The following is a 16,289-nucleotide window of genomic DNA, read 5'->3' on the forward strand; positions in this document are numbered from 1 at the left end:
AAGAAAGAAAGAAATAACTAACTAACGTATCACACAAATCTAGATTTGCTGCCAATATGTCGCCCACCAGCAGCGGATGTTATGAACATTCACAAACTCCCAAGTATTAAACAAAGGTGTTTGTAATTAAACAAGCAAGCTCAAGCACAAGCAATTAAACACTGAACAACGAAGAAATTCCAGGCATTCTTTTGACATTTGTTAGGCACATTTTCCTCTATTTTGCCCTAGCAATAAATAGTCACCATCCCAATTCAAAACATGATTGTTTTTCTAAATGAATCTGATCATGACAAGTGTGATAGCTGCCTCACATTGGTGAGACATTTGGCTGCCAAGCTAGTGACTCAAGCTTTACAACTTGTACTGTAAGTGTAATAGAAGCAGCTGAGGCAGATGTTACTGACCTTGAAATTAATGACATTACCTTATTCCTTTTGGATATAATAGTCTAGCTTAGCTAAGGGTCTTTGCACTTTCTGTTCATCGTCTGATCTCAGTTCAAGTCAAATTCTGTGAAACTGACATCACAAAGCAGTGACTACATTATTCCCTCATTTTGCCTTTTTAGGGGGATTAAGGCTTTTTCAGTTTTTCAGTCAGCCGATATCAAAACTTTGAGTATAATGCTTATAATTGTTAAATTTCAGAAAAAGTGAGGCGTTTACACATTAAAAACATTGTATGTGACCCTACTACTACCTCCAGAACGTCTGTCCATTTACAGTACACCTAGAGGACTTGATACAGGGGGGCGAGGTGATGGAAATGTACTAGGTGAGCATCATGCTGACCTCCATCCACAGAACTGTCTCATCTATAACAGATGAGCGTTTAAGCTGGTTCCTATCATCATCACTTGCCTGAAAAGATTAGAAACACATTTCTCCCAACACAAGTTGTAAACGCTTTTTCTTGGTGCATTCCTCATCTGTGGTTATTTAGTTTGCTGGGGGCCTGTTGTGACCACAAAATGCTTTTCGTGCTCAGCTTCATCCACTGCTCTCTACAGATGTGTTTCTTAGTGTTTGTAAATGAGTCATTTTCTTTTTCATGGAGTAGAGAAAATCTGCAAATAATAATGGTTTACATACCAGCCCAAAACACAGCCAACATGCAAATTGCTTAGTGGGTCTGTTAAACACTATGGTGTATCTTCATTAAAGCTTCAAAGTTGGAATTTCAGTCATTTGGCTCTTGACCAGAGTTTGTCACACTACATAGTAGGAAACAATCCCCCCTTTCCTGTCCCTACTGACTCAAAGAGAGTGCTTTTTCAAACAGAAAACTGAAGATGTCAACAGATGAATCTTATTCAGTACGTTATTCATTATTCTTTACTATATTTTTACATATACCCGTCTCTCAGAAGAACATGATCTGTCTCAGTTTCAGCAAATATGTGGTGTATTTTCCTCCCCCCAAAAAAGGGGCTAGCATTGAATGCATCCTCTTGTTTCAGCTCAAGCTTACTGCCTTCAATGAGAAACGTCATGCCTTATGCTTTCTTTGCACACCGGGGACTGCAGTAGGTCTCAATTTCAGTCCAGTCTGACACATAATGAAGAAGCATTGGGGGATCACTTCAGCGAGATGGAATACAAAAAATTCACACACACCCACATAGGCACTAAAGAAAAAATGGTATGCAGGTCCTCAATGACATCTGGAAACAGTAAGCTAATAGATTTAGCTAAACTTGTGGCTCCGTTTCTATATTTAAACTCTTTTATAGCTAGACAGGGTACTTGAGGGATGATGATGAGAGAATAGACTCACTCTAGTTCATCCTTCAGAGTCACTGGGAGGTTAAAGACCGGTGCTAGGGTTTCAGCCTCATATCAACCAAAAATTCACCCTCCAAAAATCTACTTGACCCTTTGCCTGGACAGGACATACCATCATTTTAAATCTTTTTATAGTTTCACCAGTCATTTGTTGAGCACTATGCTTTGCTGTATGACACACCACTTCTCATTTTTTAAGCAATAACTCACAGCAAGACACCCCATGATGGCCACCAACAGACTCCATGAGTTACACAGGAAGACGCCTGCAAGCCATTTAAACCGCCCACTCACAGTATGTCTATTTGTGCTGGAATAACAGCCTCACTTGCCCTCAATTGCCTTATAAATACCAGGATAAACAAGAGTCATAGTATGATTGCATCTCTTCAACCAAGCCTGCAAAGAGCCAAAGATTTCAGCTGCAGCCATGATAACTCTTGGCCATCACTTACATTCACATCATTTTCATCATTACAGGCAAACAAAACAATTCAATATTCCTGAGTACTTCATTTCGAACCCAAGTTTAATCTTACATTTATGAATCTGCAAATACTACCAGATTATACCTGCCTTTCTTACAAAGGATCCTGTCAGAGTGAAAAAAGCATGACCTCATTGGAGATGCTGAAGAATGCCTCATGTTTAGATTGGCTCTCTCCTTTTATCTTGGCTTACATATCTGACCCATATTATGCAACTTGTTGGCCTCTACACCACTTACGGCAACGACTCAATTGGCTCGAGTTGTGATCTGTGATCCCAGTTGACCACCAAACACAAAACATATTTTCAACTGACAACATGCGACATTTCTTTGGGTGCAGCCTTCCCAATCAATAGCCCCATTCACACTGGTTTAGGGTGTGGCTTTAGTACGCAAATTCCCCGCCTCCATCTCAGTGTGAATCTCTTGGAGGTGGCGAGGGGTGAAATTTCACTCCGGCGCTGATACGCCTCTGGAGGTAGTATCAGGACTGCACTATTGGAAAGGCCGAACCAGTGTGAACGGATAAGCCGGCTTTGCGTATCAAAGGCGTGTCGATCGGACAGTCAGTTAAGTACACGGGTCCTTCACAGAGAAATGTCACACAAAGCAATGTTACATGTCCAAACAAAATTAACGTAGTTACTGTCTTTGGCAACTTATAAGAGGAAAAAAGATACTACAGATATACACAGAGAAGCTTCTGTCCTCCCGCCCGTCCTACCGACTCTTTGTCATATATCTGCCCGAAAACCAGCCTCCGTCCCCCACAAGTGAGGGAGCCAGATTGACAGGGAGGACACTTGGGAACACCTAAAAACACACTGACATCATCATGATGACGTGTACCGTCATGCCTCTTTAGGAGCAGCAGCGCCGGCTTTCTGTGTGAATTTTTGGCGGTTCGTCTTTAAAGTCCGTGTAAAGCAAACTCAGCCATTTTCTTCTAAACATATGAAATACGTCATAAATGTATTTCTTTAAAACATGTAAAAAGCCTTTCAACCATTTAGAATTCAATTGTGGACCTAGGCTCACAAATTGTGTTTCAAAATTTCTGTGTTCAGGATTTAATGGGCGGGTCAGAAATCATAGCCACGTTACGTAATGCGGCTATGATTAGCATAAACCCCACCCTGCTGCGGAAGCAGTATAAATACATTCAGCGCATATTAGCATTGGTGGTTTTCTGCTCACTCTCTAGTCTCCAATAGCGTCTCTTACGATAGCTCGCTAACCAGTCAACCAGTCAGCTATACAGTCATGTCTCCACGTCGCTCGTGCATCTTTCCTGGATGCCACAATGTGCAGAGTAATAGCGCCGTTTGCTTTTTAAGTTTCGTATGGACTACAACATAAGGAAACAGTGGATCGATTTTGTCAAGAGGAGCTACTGTGGAGCGTTCAAAATCACCACCAATACCCGTCTCTGCAGTGTCCACTTTACCCCCGATGGTTACAGCAACTATCACCGGGTAAAGTCTGGATTTCTGAAGAGTCCGTTGATGATGGTCAGTGGGGCCGAACCGACCTTCTCCGTCCCAGGCTTGCATCCTCCTGTCCCGCAGACAGCAGGTGCCACCATCCCGGCCACCGGCAATATGTGCCTGCCATCGGCCCTCCCCATCGCGCCGACAGTGGGTGCCACCATCACCACAGCTGGCATTATGTACCCACCACCAACCCTCTCAGTCGGGCTGACAGCGGGTGCTTTCATCGCAGCTACCGGCATTATGTGCTGGCCACCGGCCCTCTCTGTCGCGCCAATAGCGGAGATGCTTCGCTCTGTGTGAATTACCATCGGTGTAGAATTGGCGAACCACGGCTGCGGCTTTTATGCGTCTTCTACAGTGTGAATGGGGCTGTTGACATCACTGGATCCTATGAACCTTACATGTAAATGTGCCTTACAAAAAAGGTGCGCAGCTGCTACCTTAATTTTTTATCAAACGCACAGAAAGGAAGATATTAACCTTATAAATAACTAAGGAAAAGAAAAAAAGGAGTGGCCACAGCAAAAAACATACACATCATAAACATGCAGAATTTATCAATCATAATTTTGATGATAGTCCTGATACCACAATATATAGTATTTATTTTAATAGTGTTTTGCACCTGTGACTATTCATGATGGCACAGTTAATTGGTAGCCATTGAAAAATTGAACAAGGAATTCTTTCTTCTACTGTACCCATAAATACAGCTGAGTTTTAACAACCAGACCCAGTATGGCTTGTTGACTATGTTTAAGCTTTTGTCGAGTTTTGAACAGAAAAGAAAAACAAACAACCTTGAACTTGTATGTGCAATTCACAGTTGTGTACCGAAGAGACCAGAAAGTGCTGTGTAGTACTCTGAAAGGATCCATTTTTGATGTCCTTTTTTCTGTCCTTGCTCAGCTGCCAAAATCATTCTGCTTAGTCATTAAAAGCTTATCTGCATTGGCCAATATAAATGTACAAAAAACAGATATACCCCAGGCACTGATGTCCTGTGCAGTATGATACTGTTGACTGCTAATGTTGCCTTAGAGATTGACAGTTTTTCCCCACTCCTGATAAGCAAATATTTGTTCATCCATTGCATTGTCCATTTAAGGAAAACAGACCCCCTGTCAAAGACCCGTTCAAGGGCCATCCTCCAAAGAGAGAGTGAACAGGCTAGGAGAAGCAACTAAACATATTTCTGCAGAGGACAGACAGCAATGGGAACCAGATAACAGGCTGGACATGATGAAAAAAAGGACTCTGAGGAAAGAGGTTTCCCAATTAGTGAATGTGGAAGGTTTTTTGAGTAAACAATTGTTATGAATTTATCTGAAACAGGAAATGCCAACATCAGCTGCACAAGCTCCAAAGGGCAAACGTGTTTTTTAAACATGAAAATCTCTTGGGGTATAATCTGTCATTTTGTGACACTGAAAATGCTCCGGAATCCGGAAGCTGGAAGAACGAGGACAATCACTAACAAGAAAAACACTGTACAACTTGTGCCATCATACATTAACTATGCAAGAGATGCTGTCTGCTCTCTTGTCATGAACTATGAAATTGTTGGTATGTACAGGCCTCCGTGTGCAAAGGCCTCAGGCACCATAATGATGCAACCATTCAGACATCCATCTGTCAATTATACTCAGACTTTCATAACTGATTTTTATTGGTCATCAAATCATGCAAACTAAAAGAAGAAGGAAGCAACATTTGTGAAAAGCTTCTTCAATAAATATTGCATTGTATTGCATGCGTCTGCTGAAGCACAACATTTTTTTGACATTATTAAAAAAAAAAACACACAAAAAAACTCTGAGGACAGTAGCATATTTGCGATTTATGAAAATCTCCTTGGTGGTTACTCAGTCATTGATTGATCATTATTTTCAGGAAGTAGTTATATTTGTATAGGATAGGGAAAAAAAGCTGCAATAATGTCAGGTAAAGACAGAGTTTGGAGCTCTGAGACAATCTGAATCCTACTTAAAATTATTCCACATGTTCCAACCATATTTTCATTAAAAAGCATTTTAAGATTAGATAATCTTTTACTGATCTCCCAAAGGGTGCATTTGGGTTAATGTTTCATGTTAGTCGCTCCCAGCAGACACAATGTTTTTTTAGTTTAGGTGAACATTTGTGTTCCTGTGTCTGGTTAGTGTGCCAGGTAATACAGCTCAATTGAGCTTGAGTTTATAGGAGGCTATTATCACTCACCATCTCCACTCCTTGAGGAAAAGCTGTTCCATCCCAATCCTTCTTGGGGAATCTTTGAATGATCTTTCCACATCCCTCCCCTGAACCTGCGGACAAAAACACATGAAGATCAGCACAGAGGAAATTATGGCATGTAGACATCAGCTTGTTACTAGATGAGCAATATCACCAATCTTAGGTGAGCCGATACACGACGACTAGGACTGGCTGACATGTTACAATTTCAAAATATCAAAATAATGCACTGCTCAAATTAAACTGTTAAACTAAGTCAGTGGTGCTGACTATACTTGAGTTTTTTTTTTTTTTTTCAGATTAATTCTGTGTAACAGTCAAAGATGTGGTAAAACAAAGGAAGTTGCTGTCTGAGCAAACTTTCAGATTTTCCTCCTGTCCCTGTGAATTTCATTAATGTTAAGTTGTGTGAATTTATTAAGTTTGACTCAAAATGACGACATTACAGAAGAAAACAAATGAAGCAATAAACAGAAAAAAATAAAAATAAAATGTTAATTAAGTGTTTAAAAAATACCAGAATGAACTCTTAGCAGCAAAAATAGAGGTTCTAAGCAATAGCATAACTGTGTATCTAATCCTTTTTCTTTAAACACCCACAAAGCTAACAGGGTGCATGTAGAAACAACCTGGGCTTTCACCACTGCCTATCTACAGGTTTCCTAACTGCTCCTCCCTTTAAAAAAGTCATCTATATACTTCCAAGAAGCTGCTTCACTTCTACTTTTAAAATGGTACTAGGAAGCACAAAAAATTTGGAGAGAGCAATTTCTTAATATTCAGTTGTGAAGAAGAAGTGTGAACTAGTTTAAACTTTAAATAAATACCTCAATATGTTGACAGAGCAAAATATGTGAAAAATAAACTGAACTGAAGCTGAGTGCATCCAGCTACAGGGGAAGTTACAGGCATCTGAGATGCTTACTGGAATATTCAATGAAAACTGAACCAACTTAGTGGTTCAACCAACTTACTGAACCAAACAAAGTGTTGTTTGCTTGTCTGAAAGTTTTGGAAAAAAAAAAAAAAAAAAAGGTAAAAACATGATGAAAACTTACTTATTCTTGTAATCACTGCAGACAGCAGTCAAATTTAGAACCACTGGTAAGATCCTAGGTGGATTTACATCAAACATCTGACTCAGCAAACCAATTAGACATAACTACAGAGTTATAGTAGTTTAAACAACATCATTGTGTTTAATTTGATCCTTGTTGCCATTTACAGCTAATCACCATTAGGGATTTTACAGAGTCAGAGCAAATTCTGTATATTTTGGCCGTAGTAATCACATAAAAACTCCTGGTTAGACTCTGGTGGGACTGATTAAATCAAGATGTTTCAGGAGGAACGTAGTATAAAGTGAGAGATATGTAACCTAAACTGCTATCATAATGAAGCTCACTAGAGTGAGTAGGCCAATATTTTTCTTTTAATGATAATGTTGTGGCAAACAAAATCAAGTAGCACATGTGAAAACTTCTTTGTTCTTCAGTGTTCAATTACAAAACCCAGCCTTGACCTGAGCTAAAACTGCAACTTTTACCTCATGCTGCACCTTTAACTACTGTTTCTTGATACAACTTTGATTACTGCAATATCTGCATCTTTACTGTTTCAATAAGACCAAAGGAAAACTCAAACTGTTCTGTTCACTGGCTTAAGACAAATTACAAATGTGACGACACATGTATATATAGGTATTTTACTTAGAATCTTAGAATCTCCTTGTAGACAAACTCCATTCAATTTACCATTAAAAAAATCAAAAAAACAAAAAAACAAAAACGTTGCCACAGTATATCACAAAGCTAGAGCTTATAACTCAACCCCTTAATTAGCTCTTTGAATACAAAGTCTTAAGTGCTGGTCATAGATGTTATCACACCACACAAAGACGTATTCGCTTACAGTATGTAGTTAGAGCTGAGAGAGACAGCTGGATGCTGATCTATAGCAGGTGTGGTGAACTTTCATTCAGCCGCACAGATTTGCAAGGTTGTTCATTGAGAGCTTTACCAGTGAAATAACTCCCTCATAGAATTCCCAAAGGGCCCCGTATGGTTAGGTCTTGCAAAACTCTGAGACCTAAATTGGATGCAATAATTCATGTCAACATGAGTGCAAACAAAACATAATATGTATTTAGGGGCTGATGTATGACTGCAACATTCTTATTTAGCAATCTGGAAAGCTAATAAATGGAAATTTTATCTAATTTAAGAAGAATTTCCCTCATTTAACGTGCCAAAAACAGCATTTTGAGGTCTGTTTCACAATATGCTCTTTGTCACACTGCGTTGTCTGACCCCATGACTTCATCACAACGTTATTTTAAACTCTTTGTCACTCTTTTGACAGTTAAGAACACACTTTCTGTTTTTCAGCCAAGAGAAATTGGTCTCCTATCAAGAGAGTAAGACAAAGAAATTGAATAATTGTGGCCTATATCTAGGAATTTATTTGACTAAAGCTCATGATTCACCCTGTATGGAGATATTGTTTACACAATCAATAAGGACACAATTCCCAATTCAAAGCATGCAGGCTAAATGCTATATTTGTTGAAGAGTCACATATGCTGCAGGCTGTGTCAGCTTCTTAGCCCCTCAACTATCTGTTAGTATTAAACAACATACTTAAATACATTTGAAGTTTATGCATTTTTTCACAAGCTGAATAAAGCCAAACAGCCGGGAACGGGGAAACAAGTTTTGATGTCAGCATTGGTAAGAACAAAACCATGTCAAATCGATTACGTTGGTCAGAGAAATCAAATGCAGCATACCGATATGCAGCATATGCAAAATATTTATTAAGCAACAAGTTTGGCCACAAAATGAAAAAAGGGGGATACTGGGACATCAATTATGCTAAATCAGAGGGTGTAAGGACACAGGGAACCACACAGTACAGCATGTACAGCATTACACATTCCCCAGTGCTAGTAGAGATAGCAAACAAACCATTAGCAGCAACTGTCAGCAAAGACGAAGGTTAGCGGTTCTTTGACAGACAAAAGAACCACGCTATGGCCCTTTGAGAGAGTTTTACGTGTGGGTACCTGTGCTGCAGCTGTGCTACCGGCTCACCCACAGTAAACCCCCTTTCACACTGTGCAGACCCACAAAACCCACAAACACATATAAACATCTGGCATTAGTCTTTGACAGGAATGGGTAGAATCTGCACTGATTCTTGTGTCAAATGACTCTGCAGTAGACACAGGTGTTTACTGGCTGCATTTCTTTTTTGTCTGGTGGATAGAAACATGACACCCAGGTGGACATGCTAATTTTACCCCCTTTTTCTGAAGCAGCACAAAGTTTAGGACGTCTTAATTCAAGCAACGCTAAAACATCAATTGGTGCCGAGTTTGAAAGAAAAACTGAAGTATAAGTGGCATTGTCAGCGGACGCAAGGTCAGTACCCAATCCTCTCTAGCTTTTTTTCTTTTTGGGGAATTTGGCCATATCAATGCAATGGCTGTTCTCCTCATATGCAAAATAAGTAACTCCATGACACTTTTCTGCAGTGGGTACCTTTGCTGCATCTCGGTTTCAGCGCTACCCAAGATGGTTGTGACTGGTTTGGAGAAATACAAACAGGCCAGAGTGTTTTTCCCATTTACCAGAATGGGAAACTTTTGTTTTGTGTTGTATCCATTTTGCCATTCAGTGCCTTTCAGCAGTTCTATCTCAACTCAGGCAAATGCCATGACGCAGCGAAGTACTTAGTAGACTACTTATGAAGCCTCTATGTCACAGTTCGGCCACAGGTCAGATACCATGCACAAGGGAGACGAATTGCTTTAACACACAGGAGAATGAACCGCTACACATCATTATAATGACACAAGGTCCTCAGCGGCATGTGACAGCCCTCCTGCACCAAATGCCTCAAGCCTGCTGTCAACCACGTCTTGAAACCTAGACCTAATCAATCACAATGAGGCTCTCAGGCCTGAGAGGGGACAGGTTTTTGGTTGGGGAGCGTGTGCATGTCTGTTTGACAAGAAGGGAGCTCGAGGATGGTTGTACTTTCATTGTTGTTCACTTGCAGAGGTGAGTCGAGCATGTTCAGACACTGCACTGAGACTAGTGCTAGAAGAACTCCAGTCTGTCTGACCATTACGTGTCTTCAGGACTTTACGGCTCCTTTAATTGAACTCACATGCTTTATGTGCTCCAAGTTCAAATTTTCAACAACGGATGAAAATAAATGACAGAATTCCTCGCATTCCACAGGGCTGAACTCTTGTATTAAAACAAGCCGTGCTTTCAAATACTACCCCCCTGACAACTATAAAGAACCCCATCAGTGAGGATAATAGAACCCAGGCCTGAAAAGGAACATGCTAATTTGAACATCCGCTGGAAAAACGCGAGGGGGGGGTGAAGTTCAAAATCAAGTTTATCTATCTACTTTTTGGCACAAGTTATTTAAACAGCAAGAACAGAACCTGTCCAAGCCCACGGCACGCGTGTGCATGTTTAAGAGCATGGCTCATTTCCAGCTTGATTTAGCACAACCTGTGTGTGGTACAGCTAGACATTATGACCTTCAAACAACTTAGTAATGTTTAACAGCTTTCTGATGAAATACAATACATATCTACGTATTTAAGTTTTTCCCTGAAACAGCTTGAGGGACTTATTTATCAGGAACGATAAATGCAGACTAACGGGTCTTTAGTAAATGCCATTAGAGACTTGCAGAGTCCAGTACAAACACTGGGCCTCTTTTATGAACCTTTTGTGAGCACGGACTTTATCTTAATTGGAACGTCCACAAAAATGACTGTGAGCTGTTGTGGGATTCATCAGTTTTGTTTTTAACAAAATAAGAAAAACAAAAATTTACGAGGACCACTAATAAAGTGATACCACGAAACCCACACATTTTTACTGAGGCTTGTGGCAAGTTCTAGGACATGAAACAGGTTTTAAAACACCCCACTGGGAAATATTTGTCAGATATAAAACAGTCGAGCTGCATTAGATTTTACACTGCGATTGCGATTGGTTCGATATTAGATGATGGCATATGGCAACAATGTTTTATGCAAATTCTTATCAGCTTGCTGCCGTGAACCATTTCTGTTTTACATTTAGAACAATTAGATAACATAAAAGAGGGCTACAATTAATGGCCAAAAAAGTGATATTTTGTGATTATTTTGACAGATATTGAGACTGTGACATAATTCATGGTTATAATGGATGATTAAATTTCACAATATTCATTGTCATTGAAAAACTATTAAAATCATGATGATGTGCCATTTTGCGTGGTCTCTGCCAAACAAACATGTTTTATTACATCTGGAGAACAAGCTTTGTAGGCTAGAGCATCTCTGCAAGCACTGCAAAATGTAATTAAAACATTGTTTTTATCTCTGACAGAAGATGTGTTTTTATATAACTGTCGAGCAAAATTGATGCAAACTTCTTAAATGTCGCAAAAAAGAAGACTGTGTGCATACCTATGAATAAACTGGGCAATGCAACGCATAGTTCCAGCAGAAAATGGTGGTATTGGCTACAAGAGGCTGACTGTTATAAACAGTAGAAGAAGCACAGATTGTTTTCCCAAACCCAAATAAACCTCAAAGTAAAAAAAACAAATGGGAATGGACACCTTGGCCATCCACAAGTGAACGTGGATGGGAATATCGGTGACAGAGGACATAGCTTTGTCTCGGGGTAAACAGCTGATCAGTCATGTGAGTTAAATGTTTTTGTTTGTTTGGTACCACTTCCATCAACCTTTTCTAAAGCCATTTTTTCAAATATCAAGTATTGTTAACGATATTGTTAAAGGTGGCTATAAAGGCTATAATTATTCAGTAGATTCAGGATGATTCCCCCTCTGTTAAATTGCGGAAATCTTTGATATTTGATGTTGTTATTTAAGACAAGTTGAAATATTATCTCCATGGGAGAAGTCATATCCAGAATCTCCTAAAAATCAAATGCAGATTGGCATGAAGTTAAGTGGCTGAGCTGATGGGTTGCTTTTCTCATGTACAGCACCACTGATGGAGATTTTTGAACTTGTTGAACTGTTTTCTTTTTGAAAATCAAATCAATTAAAAAAAAATGCTGCGGTGACAATTGTTTAGTTTTTTAAATATGGCACCAGCTGATAAACATGATACTGATTTATCAGTGGATCTCTATAAAAGCCATAAGTCAAAAACAAAATTAAAGTTTCAAAAGGTTTTTGAAATCCTTTTGAAAAGACCTTACAAACTTAACATTCCCTGTCTGGGACTTGAGCCATTACTGCAAGTCAGCACACACACGCAAATATCTGCCCTCACTTAGCGCTTAGGAAGATTGAATATCCCTTATAATTTATCACCAAGTTGCGTGATTTAGCAGAGTCTGAACAACAAGTGAAAATTCACTGAGGAAAAGTTGTTAGTCTTCCTTGATTAGAGCAGATGTTTCTCCTCTTGGAAAAAAAAGCTGCATCCATCTTCCTGATTTATCTTACTGCTGCGACTGTTGATTAAATCAGCCAAATGCTTATTTTACCATGTATAGACAGGCCACCAGCAGACTCAGGAGCCAGTTTACATAACATTCACGTCAGCATCTAACCTGATTTTGGCCAAGCCACGCACAGCCTGCGTTAACCTTGATTCACTTTGATTAACTGTGTGGGTGATGTAGTCTCACTCCCTCTCTTTCTCTCTATACGGTTACTCCCTCAGCCAGAGAAACTCTCAGATAAAACAATTTGGGACTGATTTATTTAATGTGAATCAGTACTCTGCCTTACCAGTTTAATTCAATTGGTAAACTGCTCCATTGTGGGAATCTGATCTGTTTTGTTAGACAGTTTACATCCAGATGAGTGGAATGTAGTGAGAAAATGTGGCTATATGCTCGTAAAATAACCGCAGATAATGTGTTATTTCCTCATCTTTTATTCCAATAGTCACGGTGTATGAAGCAGCTCCATTTGGTATCATTACTTCAGTCCCACCCCCTGCATTTCCACTTGGCGACTGACCTATTTCAAATTCACAGATTAGGACTGACCGGTAGTACAGAATTTACATCAGTATGTAAATTCTAAATCAGACCCTTTAAGGTCATTGATTAGGCACAGGAAAGCTCTGTTTTCTTTTCTTAAGGGCGACCATCATCAGGAAACTAAACTGGATGTTCTGAATATGCAAAGAAATAGGCTTTGGCGGCATTTGCATGGCAAAAGGGTATCAGAGATAAGCCACCTGATGATGTCATGAATATAAAACTCAGGAAGCTTTCCAGATGCCAGCGACAGCTGCGGGGCAGGAAAAATATGTATAAAGATACACACTGGCAGAAGGTCATGACCAGGTCAAAGTGTTGCGAGAAAAGGCAGCCCAGAGAGGAGCTTCAAAAATGTAACTACCACAAAAGCAATTTTTTCAGACTTCACTCTGCTGACGCACATAAATACGCAGAATTGTTCTCCACAGAGAAAAATTAATTATTCAAATTCTGAAATATCACAGACCCGTGGCTCTCACAGGGGTTTCCATCAGGGCCCAAAGTGGAAATCGCTGTCAACTTTACTCTGTTTAAATAAACTAATCAATCATCTTTTCATCACGTTCTCTTTCCCTCAGCTCAAGAAAAACAAAAGCAGTGCTGCTCACCCGTACCAACGCCACACTCATCAGTCAGGGGTTTGAAACCTTCTGTAGCAACTGTGCATACGGTGGCTGAATGTTCTTCCAAAAAACAGATCTCTCTTTTCCATCTTTCAGCAAACAAATAGATGCAATTCATTTTACAGCCTCTGGTTACATTTATTGATATACTTCATACATTAATCCTTGTCAGAGTAGTCTGAGTTGAGAATAATGTCTCTGTGTTCAACACATCAAGGCTGGGTTCATTTTAGTTCAATGCTGTATCATGACACAGTCATTAATTCTTATCAGATTAAGGAAAGCATGCTTCAGAGACAGTGATGACCTCATGTTTGATAGCATTTTGTTTATTTACCAACTGTATTCCATCTCCTGTGTCATATTTCATTCACTCTCAAAACATTAAGACTGACATGCATGAACTTTAGCATAATTTGCGTTGCTGAAGAAATCACAAAGCTCTGATTGTTTAACACCTTATCAGCAGAGAGGGAGCAGTGTAACAGTAGCCAGTGGAGTTTCCCCACAAATCAGTTTGAAACTCAACAACAGAGAGGAAGGAACTCCTCCATTGTGGTCAGGATGCCTCTCACCACAAAGTCTGAATCCAAACGAGAAGCTGCCAAATGTGGAGTTAAAAAGAAAACAATCAGTGGAGGCAGCAGCTCCAAGATGTAAAATAGAGGCAAAACAATACCACATCATAACAACGTTCATGTGACACCTTAGTTAACCGCAAGCAGCCTGTTAGTGTTGATATAACACAAGGACTGACATTCACAATCAACGGCTGTTGTTATTCTGCTGTAGTTTCAGAGCACATCCTAAACAAAAACAACAAAATCAAGATTAGCATTGCTTTCTGAGTTACGGATTGATTGACTGACTGACTGACTGATTGATTGATTGACTGAGAACATCTATTATCAAGCAAGGCACCATTTCAACATGTATCTATGTTGCTGCTGATAGAACAAAACAGACTACAAGACTTCAGTTGAATAACTAACAATTAAGAAAACCAACCAGAAACACATGACAGTACTTCATTTTCTGGCATTTTACGACACATGAAATTAACATCTCCAGCTGTTGGAGGATCAGTTCTTTAAAAGTAAGTGTATCCAAACAAAATGTAGTTTATGGCATTATTTAGACAAATTAAATACTTACTAAGTAAGTAACAGATGGATTTCACAACACATAAACAAACAGTTGTCAAATATACTTTTGGACTGATCATGAAGCATTAAAGCTTTGTTTAACACAATTTTAGACAAGATTATAGACAACAGAAAGGTTATAAATAAAAATTGAAGCCTCTTTGTGAGAAATGTTTCATTCTATCTAAACTCAGCATATTAAGGAGCATACACTTCACATTTTCTGCAATTGCTGGCAAGAAAGTGAATAACCACAGATTTCATCTCATGTTACAATCAGAAAATTCTGCAAAGAAAAGCACAATATTTCATGTGGTCAAATGCAGCTAAAATGTGCTGGCATTCCCTGAAACGAAGAGACCGTTGAAGCACAGAAGCCAGCCCAAAGCCAACAGTTGTGCGATCGTTAGTCAAACAGTACTTGAAGCTAATCAAAACGATTCGGTCAATGAAACTACGAACCCTAGCTGTTGCAGACCAACACAAGCTTGAAAACCACTTTACAGCACAGGATGAAAGACAGGAAATAGTCTAATGACAAAGTAAGGCGTATAAGTTTAGAAAAACAACCATCAAGACAAACCACAAGATATGCCAACAAAGGCCACTGCCATAGTGTTTCCAGCAAGACAAAATACGTAATCAGAAATAGCAGATAAAAACATGAACCTCTCAGAGGTACAAATGCTGGTTTTGTTGTTTAAAGAAAAGTTGTTTTTTTTTGTTGCCAAAGCACTTTCCTTGTGAGTGTGCCAAGGGAGCGAGCGCAAAAACAAACACTCTTTGAGAAGTTGTAACAGAAAGTCAATTCATCAAAGTTTCAGAGTATAAAACCCAGCATTGAGTTATTCTTAGGACTGAAAGTACGCTTAAAAGGCATGGATGAGTATGTGTCATGCAAAGCCACAGTGCAAGCTGATTGAGAAACTAAACCTTGGACACTTGCATCTCTACAGATGCACATTTCCCGACACATGGTTCCATCACAAAGTCAAATCATATTTGCAGATGCCAGCATTTAGTTCTTGAACATTTGGAAGCACTGTTTGGTTATTTTGCTGGATTATTCTACTTTTTTCTGGTCTGGACTCAGAGAATTGCTTATGTAACATAAGCAATTCCCCGAGTCCAGACCAGAAAACCAGACCGTAAAGTCACACAGGGTAGAGATGAGTACCGTGTCTGTGAAACACATTCCAAAAGCAGTTTGATTCAATAAAGCGTGATGATATCCATCCAATATTCTGTTTGAGAAAAGCAGCTGGGCAGATTCCTCTTCTTCACTTGGCAAATTACAATTTATGGTGAACAGCACGCCAGGCCGTACGCAAAGTCTTGCCAATAAAGAGAAATGGCGCCCTACAGTGAATGGAAAATACAGGATATAGAGCAAGTTTAATACAGAACTGAATTGAACCGGCGTTTTCACATTCCAACATTATTCTTGAAAATAATTCCTCGATTTGT

At 39.4% G+C, this 16,289-nt stretch overlaps 1 protein-coding gene across 10 annotated transcripts in view; it reads right to left on the reverse strand.

Annotated features, from left to right (window-relative positions):
* sbf2 (SET binding factor 2) overlaps positions 1–16,289 on the reverse strand; it is a 110,304-nt gene that overhangs the window by 78,239 nt on the left and 15,776 nt on the right. For all 10 annotated transcript variants that reach the window (XM_037094731.1, XM_037094729.1, XM_037094733.1 and 7 more), the window contains one exon: positions 5,991–6,076. In XM_037094731.1, coding sequence (XP_036950626.1) covers positions 5,991–5,993 — 3 coding nt within the window. In that variant the 5' untranslated portion in view covers positions 5,994–6,076. The remainder of the gene's footprint in view (positions 1–5,990; positions 6,077–16,289) is intronic.

The sequence above is a fragment of the Acanthopagrus latus genome, chromosome 4 (assembly GCF_904848185.1).
Source record: "Acanthopagrus latus isolate v.2019 chromosome 4, fAcaLat1.1, whole genome shotgun sequence".
Lineage (NCBI taxonomy): Eukaryota > Metazoa > Chordata > Actinopteri > Spariformes > Sparidae > Acanthopagrus > Acanthopagrus latus.